Raw genomic sequence first — 20966 nt, forward strand, 5'->3', positions numbered from 1 at the left:
TCCTGACACAAACATTGCCAAAAAAAAAGTTTAAGATTATGACAAATGCATGATTATTCATCTACCAGTTTACTAGCAGTAATCCAGTTTGGCTCAAGTAGATTAAGTCTCAGTGCTGACTTAGAACCCCAGCTATAAGCTCTTTGACCATTCTCTGAATCACTTCAGTTTTTTTTGTTTTTGTCTGAGTCAGAGTCTCGCTCTGTCACCCAGGCTGGAGTGCAGTGGTACGATCTCGGCTCACTGCAACATCTGCCTCCCAGGTTCAAGCGATTCTCCTGCCCCAGCCTTCCGAGTAGCTGGGATTACAGGCGCACACCACCAAGCCCAGCTAATTTTTGCATTTTAGCAGAGATGAGGTTTCACCATGATGGCCAAGCTGGTCTCGAACTCCTGACCTCAAGTGATCTGCCCACCTCGGCCTCCCAAACTGCTGGGATTACAGACATGAGCCACTGTGCCTGGCCCAGTTTCTTATTTTAGCCATAATCTCACTGAGTAAATACGGATTTCATTTATTTTTATATATTTATTTATTTTTAAAGACAGGGACTCTGTCACTCGGGCTGGAGTGCAGTGGCACAATCATAGAACACTGTAACCTCAAACTACCGGTCTCAAGCCTCCCACCTCTGCCTCCTGAATAGCTAGGACTACAGGTGTGCACCACCACTCCTGGCGAATTTTTTTTTTTTAAGAGGCGGGGTCTCAGAGTCTCACTATGTTGCCCAGGCTGGTCTCAAACTCCTGGCCTAAGCAATCCTCCCGCCTGACCTTCCAAAATGCTGGGATTACAGGCTTGAGCCACCCCCAGCCTCCGGATTTTATTCTGAAACTCATTCCTAACTTTATTTTCTGCCAGAGGAAATCTGTTTTTCACAGCGTGATAAACTAGCAAGTCTGAGCTGCTGCTCTTGTCTTCTTAGAGGATGAAAATGGGAGTTTATCCCTCCTTTTCTCCTTTCTGAAAAGAGAGTAGATGAAACCCTCCCCCGCCTTTTGGTTTTTAGGAAGCAGAAAGCAGAGATATTAACTATATAAAAACTGCAAACACATAAATAACAGCAGTATCGAAAGCATAGGGCTTGTGTCAGCATATGAATAGGGTAGCGTCTTACCACCCTGGCCGCATGCTTAGTCAGCAATTTCCAGCACTTGCAGACGCTGCAAACGGCTTCCCTTATCTCATAAGATGGTTACAACCACCTAGAAAGGTGGAGCAGGATTCTTCGTCTGTGTTATAAAAGAGGGAACAGTGAGACACAGAGAAGATATAGAACTAATAACGCAGAGGCTGGACATAACCGAGGTCTTCAAAGCTTCACTTTGGTCTCTTTCATCCGTCTCCCGCAGCTGGGCCCTGGTCCTGATGCTGAGGACCCGAGACGGGCACACCTGCGCCGGGCAAGAATGAACCCAGCCAATGAGGAGCCCGCATGCAGGGGGCGGAACGGGGAAGCTGCCAATGAGAGAGCCTACCCCGAGAGAGATGGAGCTAATGAGGGCCTCGTGCTGGAGAGGGACGGCGGCTCGGCCAATGCGGGGCTGGGTCTGGCGCGGCAGGAAGGCGGGACTGCCAGTGGGGAGCCGGGGCGGGGCGGAGAGCCGAGCGCCAACCCGCTAGCGCCCGAACCCGGCGTGCTGCCCGCTCGCCGCCCGCCATGGCCCGCGTATCCCCGCTGCTCGCCGCGTTGACCGCGCTCCTCGCCGCCGCCGCTGCTGGCGGAGATGCCCCGCCGGGCAAAATCGGTGCGGGAAGGACGCGGTGGGGTTCCCAGCTGGGGAGGGCCGGCGGGTAAAGGGTTCTCAGTTCTCAGCTAGGTGGGGGTAGAGGAGGGCAGCTGGGTGAGGGAGGGGTCCTCGGGAAAAGAGCTGGGTGGAGGAGAGGCGCCGAAGGGGACGCGGCAGGGAAGGTCCTGATGGGGCCGGGGCATGGCATGTGAAGAGGGCCACCTAGGACGGGAAAGAGGCCTGGGCAGGACTGGCCGCGGATCTCACCGGGAGGTCCAGGGTCGTTGAGCATCTGCCGTGGTCCTGGCTGTTGGCTAGGCGCCCGGGTGACAGAGGACAGAGAGGCTGGGCGATGGCATTCACAGAGGTTGGTTGAGGGCTGTCTGTGTAGCAGACGTGGTGCTGTAGTTCCTGCTGGGGGGAGAGCCCTCACAGTACAGGGAAGTCCGTGCTGAGCTGAGGAAGTACGGTGCATGCAGAGGAGGGGCGCTTCACCCTGTCTTTGCGGCCCTGGGAGGGCTTCCTGGAAGTAACATCTAAGCCAAACCACCCCCAGGTCGATAGGAGACAGTCCTGGCAGAGACAGAACACTAGATCTGCTGGAGATTTGCTGACAGAACGGGGAACTTTTAACAACAGTCTTTTTGTTTATTGTGTGTGGTTTCCCCAATACTTTATTTTGAAAATGTTCAGATGTACAGCAAGAATTTTATAGTGGTCATCTGTATACCCACCACCTACATTCTGCCATTAACTGCTGCTATACTTGCTGTGTCACATAACTATCACGCACTGTTCTAGACATCCACGAATCCAGCCTACATTTTGATGCATCTCCAAATAAATTGCAGACATCAGGACACCTCACTAAATACTTCATCGTGCATATCATTGACTAGAGTTTCATGTGTGTTTACAGTTGCTTTTTTTTTCCTCCCTCAACAACTGTCACTTTAACTACATGACTCGTGAAGATTTTCAAGTCCCTCACACATGATATTCCCACAGGCAGAGATCCTGGGCTTCGGGGTGGGAGGACAAAGACCCTATTCCACTAGGCCACTCTCCATGCACCCCAGTTGGCAGGAGTGCCTGGAACATCTGATAGAAGCATCACAAACTTACAGGGTCCAGTGCAATGCTAAAGCTTCTTGTGTAGCAGAACCACAGCCCAGGCCATACAGGGTTAAGAAGACTGAAGCATGCCAGAAACCAGTTTGAGGCTGAGAGTTTAGTGCTTGCCAAGAAAAGAGAATCCTGAGGCTAGAGTAGCCAGAGAAGCCCTCATGGAGAAGGTGGAGTTTGAGCCAGGATTTGAAGGATGTGGAAGAGTTAGGCAGGCAGTATCCATGAGTGACCATGTGTTCTCTCTCTGTCCTTAAATCATTTGAATACGGTGTGGCTAGGAGTAAGCAGAGTGTGCTGTGGGAATATGCAGGGCACTCCCCGTTTTCTTAGCAACAGGCAACAGGACAGGACATTTCTCACCATTGGGGAAGGAGCAGGACCTCCACCCAGCAGAATTGCTGCATTGTGGCAACATGGAGCTCTCTGCCTGCTTCCTCCCAGCTGGCCCTTCTGGCCCCACCCAAGAGCCATCCAGAACAGGACACTTGGCAATGCCACACTGCCCTTCAGCTTTCTAGATTTTCCTCAGCCCTCTGACAGGAGCCTCTGTTCATCCTTGGTGGTTTGGACTCTACCCACAACAAGAATGCGGATTCCTGTTAGGATGGCTTAATCCTTGTGCTTCTGCAGGATCAAATCTGAGAACCCCCATGTGGCATCAGGACCCTCTAAACCCACCCATATAGTTCCATATGCAGCCCTTCTCATGCTGGTCTCTTTGCAGAGTGTGCATGTCCTCTCACTGACATAGCTGATTGTCCTCCAGCATCTTGCATGAAATCTTATTTCCCCAAGAAGGCTGTGTCCCCACACCCTCTGGGGAAGAATTCACTGCTTCCCCTTCAGGACTCCCTGGAACCCTGTTGTACTTCATCATGGGTTGTCATTGCTAATTGTGCAGGAGTCTGTCTGCCCATTCCATGCTGGGGTCCTGGGGGACAGAAGCCTGTTTGATTTTTCTTTGTGCCCCAGGACATCTTACTGTAAATTAGAGAATTGGTGTCCGTTGTGTTAAATGAGCTGGTTCACAATGAAGTGGTGTCTTCTGCTTCCTGATCTTGGGCAGCTTCTAGGCCTTAATATCAGTTTCTCTGGAAAAATGGGTAATTTGTGACTCTTCACACATGGAGGGGATGGGAGCACAGTGGTTAAAATAAAATCCAAAGCTGTCTTGGAAGTGGCTTTGTAAGTACTGAGAGAGGAAATGGTTTATTCTTTCAACACAGAAAAAATACTTACTTCATGAACTCTACTGTCCGCCAGGATCTGGGGACATAGTGACCATGGGTTCTCTGTCCTTAAATAACTTGACTACAGTACGGCTAAGCAGAGTGTGCTGTGGGAATATGCAGGAAGAACACCTGACTCACCTCAGGTGGATCAGTCAAGCCAAGTTATAGGTGACATCTGAGGGCTGTTGAAGCCAGTGAGACACAGGGTGATGGCACTCCTATCAAAGGGAACAGCTCTGGCAAAGGCCCAGGCATGAGAGAACAAAGCTATGCGCCCACAATAAGAGAAGCCTAGACAGACAAGAAGGTGACATCTTGGGAGGGTAAAGCAGGAAGTGGAATAAGTAAGCAGAGGCCAGATCATAGAGAACCTGGTGCTGTCTGAGGATTGCCTGTGACTTCCTGGCAGGAGCTGGTACTCTGTGGGTCCAAATGGGTCCAGTAAGGACAAATTACACCAGATTTATTTCATTTTCTTTTTGGGTAAGGCCTCTGGACTGTCTGATGAGAGGAGAGTGGTGTTTCAGATACATGGTGGGCAAAAATTATAGGTAGAGTGGTAGTCCAGTTCAGTAGCTTCATTGCTGGTTTACGGTTCTCTCACAGGACTGTTTAATGATTAGTGTCAGGCCAGGCACAGTGGCTAATGCCTGTAATTCCAGCACTTGGGGAGGCCAAGGCGGGAGGATCACTTGAGCTCAGGAGTTCAAGACCAGCCTGGGCAACATGGTGAAACCTCATCTCTACAAAAAATATGTCGGGCATGGTGGCATGTGCCTGTAGTCTCAGCTACTTGGGAGCCTGGGAGATTTGCAGTGAGCCGATATCACGCCACTGCACTCCAGCCTGGACAACAGAGCCAGATCCTGTTTCAAAAAAAAAATGATTGATGTCTGTCCAGGCAGTGGTTTCCTAGCAGCACCTCCAAGCCCTGTCCCAGGAAACATTCTTATCAGTGACGGATGAGAATACTAATGGCATGTAAACCAAGTTTACAAATAACAGGAAGGCAGGAGGTACAGTAAAGACAGTGTATGATAAGACCCAAAAAAGCTGAAACTTTGTAACAAGATTTCAAACTGGAATATAGTGTCCTGTAGGGTAATGAGCAATCCATCATAGGGTACATTCCAGTCTTTTTTTTTTTTTGAGATGGAGTTTTGCTCTTGTTTCCCAGGCTAGAGTGCAATGGCACGATCTCGGCTCACCACAACCTCCGCCTGCCAGGTTCAAGCGATTCTCCTGCCTCAGCCTCCTGAGTAGCTGGGACTGCAGACATGCGCCACCACACCCAGCTAATTTTGTATTTTTAGTAGAGACAGAGTTTCACCATGTTGGTCAGGCTGGTCTCGAACTCCTGACTTCAGGTGATCTGCCCCACCTAGGCCTCCCAAAGTGTTGTGATTACAGGTGTGAGCCACCACGCCTGGCAGATACATTCCAGTCTTGACAAACACAGACATAGGGATGATTTAGGTGTCCGATAGTAGGTTGGACTAGACCAGGAGTTGGCATACTTTTTCTGTAAATGGCCAGAAAGTAAATATTTTAGGCTTTTCAGGCCATGCAGTCTTTGTTGCAGCTACTCAACTCTGCCTAAAATGAAAACAGTCATAGACAATAATTGAAAGAAAGGCTGTGTTTCAATAAAACTCTAGTTTGCAAAAACAGACATCTGTCTGGATTTGGCCTGCAGGCTGTAGTTTGCCAATCCCTGGATTAAGGCATGGTTTCCAAACGCTGATCACTGAACAGAACTGGTCAGTAACTTTTAACAATTCATAGTGAAATAAGAAAATTAGAAGCAAGGTAGTGAGTTTTATATAAAACTAAATTTATTCTCTTTAATTGATCATCCCGACTTTCAGTATTCTTTCCTGGTCTTTTGCTACTAAAATACCTTTTTCTTTATGAAATGAAGGTATAGTAGGCGGCAGTTTTCAGGTTTGCCTTTGCTTATTGATAGCTCTACTGACAACTCAGTCTGCAGATTTCCTTTTGGAAATGTTATAAGCCTATGAAATTTAAGCACCTGGGAACCACCAGCGCAGGAGGATACAAAGTGTGAACTGCAGCCTCTCACTCTCATGTTCTGTCTCGCTTCTTCCCTACCTCCCGGGCCTGCTGACAGCGGTGGTTGGGGCCGGGATTGGGGGCTCTGCTGTGGCCCATTTTCTCCAGCAGCACTTTGGACCTCGGGTGCAGATCGACGTGTACGAGAAGGGAACCGTGGGTGGCCGCCTGGCCACCATCTCAGTCAACAAGCAGCACTACGAGAGCGGGGCTGCCTCCTTCCACTCCCTGAGCCTGCACATGCAGGACTTCGTCAAGCTGCTGGGTGAGTGGTCTGTCCTGGGGCTCCAGTGCCCAGTGCCCTGGGGCTGGTGACAGCAGTGGGCCCTTCTCAGACTTCCCAGACCGTCAAGGCCGGAAGGTCATGTGGCCCAATCTCATTTTACAGATGGAGCAACGGAGACAAGAGAGGGGAAGGAACTTGCCTAAGGTTACACAGTGAGTTAGTTGCAGAGCCGGGATTAGAACTCAGGTTTGACTCCTAGGCCAGTTTCTTTCCCTTTCAATTTGCTGCCTCTAAACAGTCGTGATTATATCACCTTCCACATGCTGGTGCTTGCCAGGCACCTTCTGGGTGGTATGTAGGCATTACCTCAGCTCCCCTCTACCAACCTGCAAGATGAGTGTTATATCTCCTCTTAAGGCAACTGAGGCTCAGAAAATGTATAGATTTAAGCTAAAGCCATTACAGCGAGAGGTGGGATTCAAACCCAGCAGCATCTGTCCCATACACATTCTGTTTGATGCAGAAACTCCACTTCTCAGAAGTGATGCTACAGGTGGTCTTACAGATGTGCAAAGTAGCATGGATACCAAATTATTCATTACAGCATTGTTTGTAATAGCAAAAGGCTGAAAGTATCCTAGCTGCCTATCCACTAGGACCTGGGGTTAAACAAATTATTGTATAACTACACAATAGGCTGTTCAGCAGTCAGAATGGGGAAGTCTTTATGCCCAGATATAGGACAATCTCCAAGATACAGTGTATTGTTAAAGTGGAGAGCAGTGTGTGTAGTATGTGGGGGTGGGGAAGGAACAAGTCATAGCAGCTCTATCTGTATTTAGGAGTCCACTGCTCTGTCAAGTTGCAGAGTGCAGGATGGCTGTAAGGAGCTAGGATAACTTCGAAGTGATCTCAGTGCCCAAGGCCACCATCTCCAAACAAGCCCAGTGGCTCCCACCCCCTGGATATTCTGGGATGAAATCTGAATTTCCCTCACTTGTGGATCCTCCTGGGGAAAAAAAAACGTAAAATGTTACATTATTTTCATTTTCATTTTTTTATTGACTAGGTAGTCCAAACATTTTCCCAGTGCATCTGTTTACTGTTTATAAACAAGCAGCACAAATGAACAAACCATAGCATTTGTGTTTCCTTTAATGGACCAGTCCATTTGCATCAAGAGGGCCCCAAGTCTTGGAGGGGACCTGAGGGGCTCCTCTTTGTCTCTGCAGGGCTGAGGCACCGGCGCGAGGTTGTGGGCAGGAGCGCCATCTTCGGTGGGGAGCACTTCGTGCTGGAGGAGACTGACTGGTACCTGCTGAATCTTTTCCGCCTCTGGTGGCACTACGGCATCAGCTTCCTGAGGCTGCAGATGTGGGTGGAGGAGGTCATGGAGAAGTTCATGAGGTAGGGCTGGCGGAGCTGTGGGGATGGCGTTCCAGGGGGACCAAGAAGAGGTGGAGGAGGAACCAGCTTGACTGTACATTGTGAAAAAGGAAAAGGTCCTTGCTGAATTGAGCCAGCACAATTCAGTGCAGGCTCAGAGCAAGCCCCTGCCACGAGGAATGGCCATATTTGGTCCAGTAATGGTCTCCCTAGTATTGTCACATTGACACTCATTTTCTTACCCTCTACTACACTGATGCTAATAAAAGCATGGGTCGCAAACTCAGTCGCTTAACAAAGGCTGAACTGGGGTGTGAGTCAGTGAATCAGCAGGTGGAAGAGAGCAGAACAAGGCCCCCTCTGAAGGAAGCAGCCAGCCCTCCACCGCAGCCATCTGCAGCCAGCCGTGTACAATGCCCACCTCATGTGGCTAGATCTACTCGCTTTTCAGAAGAAGCTAGAAATCCAGAGTCGTGTGTGAAATCTTTCAGTTTTTCAACATTTGCAACCAATTCCTCTTGTAAGCCAAATGAAACACTTCTGTAGGGCAGATGCAGCCTGTGGACCACTCATTTGTGAACTTTGTTGTCCTCATTTTTCCATCTAGAATAAACACCTTTCTTCACTACTCCTCCTATCGTTGGGCTCCAGCCCCCTCCCCATCACCTTTGGTCCCAGATATGGAGGGCAAGTGGTCTGTTCCCTCCCTATTCACCAAGCTGTCACTCCACCTTTCCCCAAAGTCCCTCCCGATGGTGCTCCTTGCTTCCAGCCTAAGGCGCAGGGGCTGCTCCCCGGACCCCATCACTGTCTGCCTCCCTTCAGTGTCACTCAGATGTGGCCTATGCCCTCCTGCCCTGGTTCCTGGCACTTCTCCACTCCCTTCCCATTCTGTAACTCTGCTGTTTATAGCACTTCTTCCTTATATTCTCCAGATGTCACCCAAAGCTTATTTCCTTACCTCTCTTTCTGATATTTTTCTCCCTTATCAATTATATCCAAACCAATAATGTTGACTTCTACATTTTATGGGAAATGACTTCTCCCTCTCAGCCCTCGTTTCCTCTTCACTTCCAGACCCACATTTCTACTTTCTGGACACCTCCATCTGGTGTCCTATTGATAACCAAACTCAACATGTTTACAAAAGAAGCCCTAGAATGGGCAACATTTCAAAGGCCAGCCAGTCGGGAAATCCATCAATGGTTCCAATCCATGCTGGTGAGATTGCATGAGTGATAGAGCGACAGGACATGAGCCTGGGGGTGAGTGGGAGCCCTGTCAGATCAAGCCAGAGGAGAGGACAGGCTGGACTGGCAGAGAAGGTGACAGTATCAGCATGAAGTTGCAGCGTGCCATCAGGTCCTAGAAGCTGTGGCAGAGCTGACACTGTTGAAGAAGGAGATGTGTCAGCAGGGGTGGGCTGTAGCCCCAGCTGGGTGAAGAAAGGGTTATGAACTATGACCTCAGGCAGGGAGTGGCTCAGAGCAGTGATACAGTTGTTATTCAGCACAGCCGTGATGTGAAGCCAGGCCTAGAAGGATTCCATACCTTCACTCTCCCTTTAGGTGGAACAGACCCACCACAGTCAGAGAACAGGTGCCAGGGAACATAACCAGCCTCCTCTCCCACCACTCCATGTAGAGGAAGTGATGGGTTCCTGGTGGGCCTCCCAGGCACTATAACCCAGGGGCAGGTGGTCAGGCAAAAAGCCTTCCTGCACAAGGACTCCAGCTCTATGTGTCTTCTAGGATCTACAAGTACCAGGCCCACGGCTATGCCTTCTCGGGTGTGGAGGAGCTGCTCTACTCACTGGGGGAGTCCACCTTTGTTAACATGACCCAGCACTCTGTGGCCGAGTCCCTGCTGCAGGTGGGCGTCACGCAGCGCTTTATTGATGACGTCGTTTCTGCTGTCCTGCGGGCCAGCTATGGCCAGTCAGCAGCGATGCCCGCCTTTGCAGGTGAGCGTCCAGCCCTTGGCCTGCCCACCTGCCCCTCCTCCACCCAAGGTGCTCAGAATGGGCTGGGGGTCCCCACAATAACCTCACCTTTATCCAGCTCATTACAGTCACATAGGCACTCTGCTGCCCCATCCTGCCTGATTCTGGCACTGGCCATGAGTTGGCAGGAGATAGTATCACCCCACTTCACAGACAGTGAAAGCAAGGCTCAGATCACAGGTCCACTGTGTTTCTACCACTCCCATTTGCCTCATAATCCCTTGCATGTGTATAAATGTTAGAGCTGAGATAATGCTCTGCTCTCTACACTTTGGTTTCAAGAACTGCCCTGTTGAGGCCTTTGAGCCACTCTTAGAGCACCTCCTCTTCCCAGCTCTTCATGGGGGTGGCTGGGCCTGTGTGTAGCTCACTGTCTGCTAGCACAGACCACAGGAGTGGAGAATGTAGGCTTCACAAGAGCAGGAATCCTTGTCTATTGTTCCCTGATACATTGCAAACACAGAACAGTGCCTAGGTCATACTAGGCACTCGGTATATTTTTGTTAAATAAATGAATGCAAAGGTTTACAATAACAAGCACCTCCCTTGTACCCTCGATACTGTTCATCTGGCTCTGCACATGCTGGCTCCTTCGCAGCCTTCAGGCCCTGCCTCAGTGTCCCCTCATTGTTCCCTGCTCACTCTTTCAGTATCTTGTGTGTCACCTTCATAGCATTTTTGTGTAGAGATATATAGAATTCACATACCATATAATTCACCCATTTAAATTGCACAATTCAGTGGTTTTTAGCACATTCAGAGTTCTGAAACCATCACCACAATCAATTTTAGGACATTTTTATCACCCCAGAAAGAAACCCCTTGCCCTTTAGCCCTCACCTCCCCAACACCCCCCAGCCTCCCAGCCCTGGGTGGCTACAGATCTGCTTTCTGGTTCTGTGGATTTGCCTAGTCTGGGCATTCTGCATAATATAGACCTCACAATATGTGGTCTCTGGGAGCTGGCCCTTTTGTTGAGCACAGTGTCTTCCCCGCATAGCGTTGTGCACTTTGTTGTACTTACTTATATGTTTGCCATCTCCCCATGCCCATGGTTGGGAGAGTTTTGCTCGGGCAGGGAGGCCCAGTCGAATAGTACTGGACTCTGCAGCCCTCCTGCCCCACGGCCCTGACAACCTGTCAGCACCCACTTCCCGCTTTGCCCAGGAGCCATGTCACTAGCCGGGGCCCAAGGCAGCCTATGGTCTGTGGAAGGAGGCAATAAGCTGGTTTGTTCCGGTTTGCTGAAGCTCACCAAGGCCAATGTGATCCATGCCACAGTGACCTCTGTGACCCTGCACAGCACAGGTGAGTAGACAGGGCGGGAGTGGGCAGGCATGCCATTCCCAGCCAGTGGACAGACACTTCCTCCTTTGTACCTCAGCCCTGGTCTGCGATCCCCCTGGGGAGTATTTCCGAAAAAGCATTGAGAAGCCCCAACCCTGCCAGGTGACACTAGAGGGTGCTGTTTCCCCAATTCACATGTCAGCCAGAAAGCTGAGACTTCTATCAACCCAGCCTTTTTCTGTTGACCGATGAGGACTTTGAATGACATCCTTGCCCACGCTCCCCCAACTGGCCAGCGGCGGACGCAGAGCAGAAACTGAGTCTCCTGACTCCATGCCCCTTGCTTCATCTGCAGCCGCATGAAGAGGCCAGAACCCACCATTTAGACGGCCCTGCTGCACCCTGAGCACCAGGGTCTCGTTGTACCTCAGTGCTGGACCCCAGTAGGGAGTTCAGTGGGTAGAAGCCGAGGGAAAGTTGACTTTTCTGCTCTTTTCTTTCCAGAGGGGAAAGCCCTGTACCAGGTGGCATATGAGAATGAGGTAGGCAACAGCTCTGACTTATATGACATCGTGGTCATCGCCACCCCCCTGCACCTGGACAACAGCAGCAGCAACTTAACCTTTGCAGGCTTCCACCCGCCCATTGATGACGTGCAGGGCTCTTTCCAGCCCACCGTCGTCTCCTTGGTCCACGGCTACCTCAACTCTTCCTACTTCGGTTTCCCAGACCCTAAGCTTTTCCCCTTTGCCAACATCCTCACCACAGATTTCCCCAGCTTCTTCTGCACTCTGGACAACATCTGCCCTGTCAACATCTCTGCCAGCTTCCGGCGAAAGCAGCCCCAGGAGGCAGCTGTTTGGCGAGTCCAGTCCCCCAAGCCCCTCTTTCGGACCCAGCTAAAGACCCTCTTCCGTTCCTATTACTCAGTGCAGACAGCTGAGTGGCAGGCCCATCCCCTCTATGGCTCCCGCCCCACGCTCCCGAGATTTGCACTCCATGACCAGCTCTTCTACCTCAATGCCCTGGAGTGGGCGGCCAGCTCTGTGGAGGTGATGGCCGTGGCTGCCAAGAATGTGGCCTTGCTGGCTTACAACCGCTGGTACCAGGACCTAGACAAGATTGATCAAAAAGATTTGATGCACAAGGTCAAGACTGAACTATGAGGGCTCTGGGGAGAGCCCGGGAACTTTCATCCCCCACTGAAGATGGATCACCCCACAGCAGCCCAGGACTGAATAAGCCATGCTCGCCCACCAGGCTTCTTTCTGACCCCTCATGTATCAAGCATCTCCAGGTGACCTACTGTCTGCCTATATTAAGGGTCCACACAGTGGCTGCTGCTTTTTTTTTAAGGGGGAAAGTAAGAAAAGAGAAGGAAATCCAAGCCAGTATATTTGTTTTATTTATTTTTTTTAAGAAGAAAAAAGTTCATCTTCACAAGGTGCTTCAGACTTGGTTTCTTAGCTAGAAACCAGAAGACTACAGGAGGGAATATAAGGCAGAGAACTATGAGTCCTATTTTATTACTGTTTTTCACTACCTACTCCCACAATGGACAATCAATTGAGGCAACCTACAAGAAAACATTTACAACCGGATGGTTACAAATAAAGTAGAAGGGAAGATCAGAAAACCTAAGAAATGATCATAGCTCCTGGTTACTGTGGACTTGCTAGGTTTGAGGTACCTAGTTCAGAACTCCCTAGTCACCATCTCCAGGCCTGTCAACATCACTGCATATTGGAGGAGATGACTGTGGTAGGACCCAAGGAAGAGATGTGTGCCTGAACAGTCGTCACCATATCTCCAAGCTTCCTGGCAACCAGTGGGAAAAGAGAAACATGCGAGGCTGTAGGAAGAGGGAAGCTTTTCCTTGGCACCTAGAGGAATTAGCCATTCTCTTCCTTATGCAAAGATTGAGAAATGCAACGATATAAAGAAGAGAAGTCCCCAGATGGTAGAGAGCAGTCATATCTCACCCCTAGATGTTCATCCCAGCAGAAGAAAAAGAAAAGAAGGTGTTGGGGTAGGATTCTTCAGAGGTTAGCCTGGTACCTTCTCATCAGACACTAGCTTGAAGTAAGAGGAGAATTATGCTTTTCTTTGCTTTTTCTACAAACCCTTAAAAATCACTTGTTTTAAAAAGAAAGTAAAAGCCCTTTTCATTCCTTTTGGACCTGTTCTTTTCTGTAATGGAAGAACTAAGTCTTAGGTGCCCAGGGACCAACCACTACATTAGTATCTCCTGGGGAAGGGGAGGGAGCCTTGAGGAAGATGCAGATGCCAAAGCCCTACCAGCCTTGCTAAATCAGGCTTTAGGGAAAGGGCCTGGGTGCCCAGAGTAACAACACTGCCAAATGCATGGGCAAAATACCCTTCCAGTTGGTGGAGGCCCAAACTGGCTCTGAGGTGGTTTTTACTGTGCCAGGGTGATGGTAATGGCAGTGAAAGAAAGTACAAGTAGCATGCACTTATAGATAACTATAGAAATTATGAAACTGACACATCAGTAAGAAGGCTTTTTTTTTTTTTTAAGCGTTTCATTCTTGTTGCCCAGGCCATAGTGCAATGGTGTGATCTTGGCTCACTGCAGTCTTCGCCTCCTGGGTTCAAGCAATTCTTGTGCCTCAGCCTCCCAAGTAGCTGGGATTACAGGCACCTGCCACCATGCCTGGCTAGTTTTTTGTATTTTTAGTAGAGATGGGGTTTCGCCATGTTGGCTGGGCTGGTCTCAAACTCCTAGCCTCGGTGGTCCACGCGCCTTGGCCTCCCAAAGTGCTGGGATTAAAAACCCAAGGTGGTGAGCCACCACCCCCAGCCAAGTAAGAAGGCTTTTGATGAAGCAGTAGAAAACCAAATTCAAATTGACTTAAGCAATAAAAAGTTTTTATTAGTTATCGTGGCTTTAAAGTCTAGGCATAGAGCACTATGCAATCTTACAGTTCCATGATTTCTCTCGTGGTCAAAGATGGCTGCCAACAGCTCCCAGGAAGAGAAGGTCTTCTCTCATAAGCACTGAACCAAATTTTGGGCTCTGGGCCAGTTGGACCACCCCTGAACCAATTCCTGTGGTTCAAGGGAATGCCACATGCTGATTGGCTTGGGATTCAGATACGAGACCAGTAACCATGATGCAGGCAGGGAGGGTGTGAGATTACGCTGATTGGCTTAGAGCAGTCAGGTCCTATCCCTGGAGCAGAAGTGGTCTCATCCAAACTTCAAGGTCAAAGGGGGAAAGGGTATTGGAGAGAGAGTCACAATGTTAGCCACACGCAAATGGGGCTCTCAAGTCCAGTGAACTCGAAGTGTGTAATAGCATCTTTTCATGGTCTGTTTGAAATGAAGATGGCATGCGCTGTCATGGTGTAATTAATAATTGGTATTGGCCCAGCACTGGACAATACAAAACTTATCCCTGGTAACCACCCCTCCCTTGCATCCCTGCAGAGAATTTGTGCACAGAAGACACAAACCAAGGCATTTACATTTGATCCTCAGTCCTTGTCTGGGCTTTGGCTCCATGCCCAAGCATGACTGCATTGGAACTGGCTATGTCCTTCAGAAACCTTCTTTACCTGGGTAGGCCCAAACAGCTCAGAACCAAAGCCAGCCAAAATGCCCACAATCCCTGCCTCCCCAAGCCCAAACCTGATTCCTTGGAGGCAGGGAGGAAAGGACAGATTCCAGAAATAAGAACCAACAGGACGCCTTTGCCCCAGGGCTCACCCCAACCTTCTCAGGCCTGGACAGAAGCCCCCAGCAGCTCACGGAGCCCTGGAAGAAGAGGGCATTTGCAAAGACAGCCAAACAAAACAGGAAAAGGGCCACACATCCTCAGTCCTGGATGCAGTGTAGTAGACATTTAATACCCTTCGTGGGAACTCTGCCTCCTGGAGCAGGTGACCCAAGCAAAATTTAAGGACTTTGGGGGATAAGCGGCAGCTGTAGAGGGTAGAATAGGGGTGGGTGATTGGCAGTGGGGGACCGGGGAGGTTGGTAAGGAATTCTTTGTTCTGACCCACCTATGAAGGCATAATAGAGGGAGGCAGGAGGCAGATCTTGGGCTCCCCCTAGAGGCGTCTCTGCACTCATTCACCAAACATGGCGCCCCTATCCGCTCTGGACACTGACAGGTGCTGGAGGTGCAGTGCTGAACAAGGGATGAGGCCCCTGTCTCATGGAGTGCGAGCTTCTCGCTAGAGGAGGCAAACATGAAACACACTTAGACTCAGACCAAAGGAAGTTCCAGGATGCTGTGTAGAGCCAGCTCTCCAAAGGACCTGAGCTCCCTGCTGGTGCCTTTAAACTGGGAGCCTGGGAAGAGCCAGCTGGGACTCGGAGCTACGCCAGTGGTCAGCCCAGCCACCAAGGCCAAGCTTCTAAGTCACAGAATGGTAAGCCTGGAAAAGACCCTAGAGATCCCCAAATCCCATTTGTTCATTTCACAGATGAGGAATCTAAAGCCCAGAAAGAGGAAAAGGCATCATCCGTATGAAACTAGCTGGTGTTTATGGAGCATCTGGGGGGCTCCTGATGCTTGGGTAGAAGTAAGACACCCCCCTCCTACCACAATGAGGGGTTTCCCCACCAGCCCGTATGCCCCAGAGCACCTAGGGTCTCCCAGGACTACAAGCAACCCTCTTGCAGCTCAATTCTTCCCACACCCTCACCCCACAGAAAGGGCTTGGAAGCTGTGGGCCCTTCATGGGGGGCTGAAGTCTTAAGACCTGGAGAGTAGCCCCAAGGGTGGAGAAGCGGCTGCTGAAGGGATCAGCATGCGCTGGCACAGGAAGTCTGTTTTCCATGTGTCTGGAACCCAGCCGAAGCTTCCTGGGGTAATTTTAACCAGTATCCACTCTAGAACAATACCAAAAAAGGTAAGTTACTTACCACCCCAGGCAGGCACATACCTAATCACTGGCCTTTCATGAATTAGACCCTTAAGACATTCAGAGCTAAAGCTGCTTTAAGCACTAAAGTTAGAGCAGCCAAGCCAAATATTCCTGTCCTGGGCGGTTGGCCCTTTTATTAAAATTAACTCTAAAGTGCTAGCTATTCTTACCCTCAGAATATAGTCTGAGCCCCTCAGCTGTCTTGTGGGAGGGAAGGTATTTTTAGACCCTAGAGCAGCTGATTTGGGATTTGCTGCAGGGGTTAGAGGGCCCAACGGGAGGATTGAATTGCTAGGGGACAAAGGGAGAAGTGGGGAGTTACATCCAGGGGTCAAGAGTCAGCATGGACTTTAGGATATATTAGTCCACACTGCTGTTTTTGGCTTTTTTTTTTGACAGTCTCCCTCTGTCACCTAGGGTGGAGTGCAGTGGCACAGTCATGGCTAACTGCAGCCTTAACCTCCCTAGGCTCAAGTGATCCTTCCACCTCAGCCTCTCTAACACCTGGGATTACAGGCGCGTGCCACCATGCTGGGCTATTTTTTGTATTTTTTTTTTCTTTTTTTTGTAGAAATGAGGTTTTGCCATATTTCTCAGACTGGTCTCAAATTCCTGAGGCTCAAGAAATCTGCCTGCCTCAGCTTCCCAAAGTGCTGGTATTACAGGAGTAAGCCAACACACTGCCATTTTTGATCAGCAAAGTATCTTAATATAAGCCAGTGGTTCTCAAAGTGCAGTGCCCAGACCAGCAGCACCAGCATCACCTGGGAACAACTGTTTATATATTAGAAATGCAAGAAAAACACTGCAAAAAAAATGCAAAGTATCAGCCTCCACCTGAATCAGAACCTCTAGATGTGGGGCCCCGCAAGCTGTTTTAACAATCCGTCCAGGAGATTCTGATGCTCACTAAAGTTTGAGAATCACTGATATCAGCAAACCATCTAATAAGATCCCCTTTTGGACAGGGCTGGAAGAAAGAATGATCTACATTGACACTTCTCAACTTATGAGTGTCTGTTCAAAACCAGGAATCCTCAGCTCAGAAAAAGTACATACATAAAAATTTCAGGGATGCACTATCCCAAGTTAAAAGCACCTGCTCTTTGGCAACCTGGAGGCCTTTCTTTGGGTCTAAGTCTGCTCTGCAGAGAATCTCAGAGCTGAAAAAGACTTTTTAGATCATCTACTCCAACCAGAGCAGGGGTCTGCTCCATAATACCTTTGAGAAGCCTGGCTTTAAGTTAACACTTTCAGAGATGGGGAGCTCCCCGCCTCAAAAGAGCTTGTTTCCAGTGACCCTTAAGTGGGTAGCGTTAACTCTTGTTAACGCCTATGTTGGTTTATAGCAACCAAGCTACATTAACATGGCTGAAATATAGACTTATAAACCCAAATTAAAGGAAACACATGGGCCAGGTGTGGCGGCTCACACCTGTAATCCCAACACTTCGGGAGGCCGAGGTGGGCAGAAGTCTGATCTGCAGAGAGGCCCAGGAGTTGAAGATCAGCCTAGGCAACATGGTGAAACCCCGTATCTACAAAAAATACAAAAATTAGCTTGGTGTAGTGGCGTGTGCCACTACACCTGTAGTCCCAGCTACTTGAGTGGCTGAGGCGGGAGTATCACTTGAGCCTGGGGAGGCTGATGCTGCAGTAAGCTGTGACTGGGCCACTTCCACCCTGGGCGACAGAGTGAGACCCTGTCTCAAAATAAATAAAGGAAACACATGATGGCCCTAGGTGGTAGAGGTGAACACATTATTTTCTAATAGGCCACCTCAGTGTTGGAGAACTCAGAGTGATGAAAAATCCTCCTTTATATTAATCTGAAATCTACCTCCCAGGAACCTCCTACCCTTCCCCTGTTTTGACTTCGAAGCCACAGAAAGCAAACCCAAAGTCTTGCTTTCAAAAGTCAGTGTTTACTTTTGATAGGCCTTTCTTGGCACAAAGGTGCAGGGAGGATGGTCTCGGGCTGCTGGCCTGGCTTCTGGGCCAGGTGGTTCAGAAGATGCAGGTGCAGCCCACAGCGATGGTCTCCATGACCGCGCGCCGGCGGCAAGGCCCTGTGCGGGGCGGTGGCGGGCAGAGGCGGCGGCGCACAGGCACCTGGCTGAACACTGGCACGCTCACCATGCTGCGGTCCTCCTGCATGGTGAAGGGGTTCACACAGCCCAGACACAGGCACCGTGCCTCCGGCAGGTCCGCAGGGATACGGCTGGGGTCGTGGTTTATGCTACAGGGAGCAGGAGAAAGAGCAGAGCGGAAGGTGATCAGGAAAGGGCCAGTCAGCACCCATACCCCACACCCCTGCCTTTCCTAATCGGAGTTTTAATTTCTGCAGCAAGACTGTGTTGGGCTAGAGGAAAGGCAGTAATCAACTCCGTGTTCCACGTGAGGAAACAAGATCATAGAAGGCAAGTCGAGAGCCCCAAGGTTATCCAGCTTCAAGGTCACCAGTCACCTAGCTTCCTTCTTTCCTGCAGCCAGATGCCCATCCCAGTACCAGGTTGCGCTGTGGGGATCGTGGAGTAGCTTAAGGCCTCCCTCTGCCTGCCCCACCCCCACTGTGTTTATATTGTTGGGAAACTTAATCCACGGAAATAAAGTGTGGATTATTTTTATTGATGTCTAATTTCCACTGGCAAAGAAGTCAGGAGGTCTGGGTTCTATTTTGACTTAATCTCCATTCATTCAACACTTACATGCTCACCACATGAGCAGTTCTGTCCTAGATTTTAGGTGTTCATTGATGAACAAAGCAGACAAGTTCCCTCCTGGTGCTCTCATGGAGCCTTGCATACAGGGACTTGCTCTGTGACCTCTCCTTTTCTGCACCTCGGTTTCCCCATCTGCTAAATACGGGACAAGGAAGTGGGTGAACTGGACCTGTGGACATGTAGAATTAGCATCACCTTATGCTTGGGAGCTTGCTAGAAATGCAGAACCTAAATCTGAAGCTGCATTTTTATCAGATCCCTGAGTGATTCATTGGCACAATCAGATGTGAAAAGCTCCAATCTGGAGGATCTTTACCGACCCTTCCAATGGTCACATTCTGGAGCTGCACTGTCCAATGCAGTAGCCACTAGGTTCATGTGTCAAATTAATCAGGCTGAGCATGGTGGCTTACGCCTGTAATCTCAGCACTTTGTGAGGGGCCAAGGCAGGTGGATTGCTTGAGCTTAGCAGTCTGAGCTTAGGAGTGTGAGACCAGCCTGGGCAACATATTAAGATCCTGTCTCTACAAAAAAATATAAAAAATTAGCCAGGTATGCCTGTGGTCCCAGCTACTTGGGAGGCTGAGGTAGAAAGATTGCTTGAGCCCAGGAGGCAGAGGCTGCAGTGAGCCGAGACCATGCCACTGTACTCCAGCCTGGGTAACAGAGTGAGACCCTGTCTCAATCAAAAAATAAACAAATTAATCAAAGTTAATCCCTCAGTCACAGTAGCCACATGTCAAGTGCTCAGTAGCTGCATGAGGCTAGTGGCTACCATACTGGACTTTACATCATCACAGAAAGTTCTGGTGAACAGTGCTATTCTAGAGTATCAGGGTATATGTCATGTGGCTGAAAAATCTCTGGCCTGGGTTTGTGAGTGAGGACCTCAGGGTCAGCCCTTTCCTTCATCTTTGATCCTTACTATGGGTTAGGCACTGAGCAAGGAAGTGGAGCTACAACCAAGAGAGGACGCTGCTGCCATCGTTATCCAGGGCAATGGGTCTTGATTCCCATTGCCTGCTGTGCGCCCTGATCACGTGGAGCTATAGGAAATAGCACTTCCCGTGCCTCACCGCTGGAGGTTTGGATTGGGCATGGGAATCCCTAGGTGATTCTGATGCTGGCACTGGGAAGGCGCAGGTCCAGCATGAGAGACAGACTGGGACACCGCATGGAAGCACCACACCTGAGAAGGGCGTCCGAGGCCCACAGAGCAGAGGAAGTGACATCTGGGGAAAGCCTTGCAGGCACTTCCACGGAGACTCGAAGAACAATAAGGGCAGTGCTCTGCATGGATATCTCATTTAACAAGACTCTGAAGTAGGTACTACTATTGTCTCCATTTACATTGAGGAAACTGAGGCCCAGAAAGGCTAATCCATTTGCCCAAAGCCTCACAGGCAAGTAAGAGGCAGAGATAGGATTCAAACCCAAGCACCTAGACCTCTGAATCTGAGATCTTAACCATTACAATGACTGGGGCATGGGAAAGGTCCCCACACCCCAAAGACAGCTTGCCACCACTGCCCAGCCTACCTGTAGCCCCAGGGAGACAGGCTCCTCTTGTTGGACATCCACAGCTGCAAGTTGACCTCACACTTTCTCTGGGCCAGCTCTGAGCTGTTCCTCAGCTGGGCCACCATCTCCTCGATGTTCCTCTCATACTCCTCCATGCGGGCATACGGTTTCATCCGTGACACCAGGTCCAGTGGCACCTGGTGAGGGCCAGGGGCCAGGGGCCCAGGCCGCCCTTGTCCCTTCCTCTTGCTTTTGGGGCTCCTGGGCTGGCCCAGCGCCAGGAAGATGGAAATGGTAAGAAGAAACAGCTGGGGAGGAAAGCCACAGGTCAAAGGTGGGAGAGCCAAGTCTCTTTCTGGGCCAAGACTTGGGGTCCATGGTCCTTTCCCATTGCTTTTAGGGGTCTCCCAGGCTTAGGTCTGACTCTGCCCACCATCCCCCAGCTCTCCCTCCTCAAATTACCCCGTTTCCTCTCTCTTGTGTGCTCCAGCCTCTGGTCTTCTCTCAGTCTTACTCTCAGCATGCTCCTTCCTGCCACAGGGACTTTGCACAGCCTCTGCCTGCAGCATTCTGCCTCTTCACCTCCTGGACACCTTCCCACCCCTCATGTCAGCTTTAGCGTCGCTTTCTTCGGGATGCCTCTGGACTTTCTTGGGCTCTCACAACCCACACACCTCTTGCATGACTTCAATCTTAAAAGTTTGTGTGTACAATTATTTTATGTGTCTGCCCCCAACTCAGCATGGACTCCGTGGGGGCACG

General features: G+C 50.0%; 2 protein-coding genes and 1 long non-coding RNA gene across 10 annotated transcripts in view; 2 read left to right on the top strand and 1 right to left on the bottom strand.

The window, feature by feature from the left end:
- Nucleotides 1-1584: 1584 nt before the first annotated feature.
- PCYOX1L (prenylcysteine oxidase 1 like) lies at nucleotides 1585-13236 on the top strand. Of its 3 annotated transcripts, XM_054556045.2 has the most exons (7): nucleotides 1625-1749; nucleotides 6223-6429; nucleotides 6553-6602; nucleotides 7623-7797; nucleotides 9528-9739; nucleotides 10946-11086; nucleotides 11570-13236. In XM_054556045.2, exons 4-7 carry the CDS (start codon nucleotides 7763-7765, stop codon nucleotides 12229-12231), a joined length of 1050 nt encoding a protein of 349 aa, XP_054412020.1. In that variant the 5' UTR covers nucleotides 1625-1749; nucleotides 6223-6429; nucleotides 6553-6602; nucleotides 7623-7762; the 3' UTR covers nucleotides 12232-13236. The 3 variants fall into 3 exon arrangements, with proteins under 3 accessions (XP_002816109.2, XP_054412020.1, XP_024103412.2); XM_002816063.4 differs by lacking the exon at nucleotides 6553-6602 and having other exon boundaries at nucleotides 1585-1749; XM_024247644.3 differs by lacking the exon at nucleotides 1625-1749 and having other exon boundaries at nucleotides 1792-6429.
- Nucleotides 13237-13573: 337 nt separating this feature from the next.
- LOC134761441 (uncharacterized) lies at nucleotides 13574-18580 on the top strand. The gene is made up of 3 exons (XR_010140052.1): nucleotides 13574-14967; nucleotides 15202-15945; nucleotides 18308-18580. It is a non-coding gene; the product is annotated as an uncharacterized LOC134761441 (long non-coding RNA).
- Nucleotides 17764-20966, bottom strand: part of IL17B (interleukin 17B) — a 34360-nt gene continuing 31157 nt past the window's right edge. For 5 of the 6 annotated variants that reach the window (XM_054556047.2, XM_054556048.2, XM_054556046.2 and 2 more), the window contains 2 exons: nucleotides 20223-20512; nucleotides 17764-18199 (listed from right to left, as the gene is read on the bottom strand). In XM_054556047.2, coding sequence (XP_054412022.1) covers nucleotides 17968-18199; nucleotides 20223-20512 — 522 coding nt within the window. In that variant the 3' untranslated portion in view covers nucleotides 17764-17967. The remainder of the gene's footprint in view (nucleotides 18200-20222; nucleotides 20513-20966) is intronic. The other variant, XM_054556050.1, reaches the window with a different exon arrangement.

The sequence above is a fragment of the Pongo abelii genome, chromosome 4, assembly GCF_028885655.2.
Source record: "Pongo abelii isolate AG06213 chromosome 4, NHGRI_mPonAbe1-v2.0_pri, whole genome shotgun sequence".
In the NCBI taxonomy this organism is placed as follows: Eukaryota; Metazoa; Chordata; class Mammalia; order Primates; family Hominidae; genus Pongo; species Pongo abelii.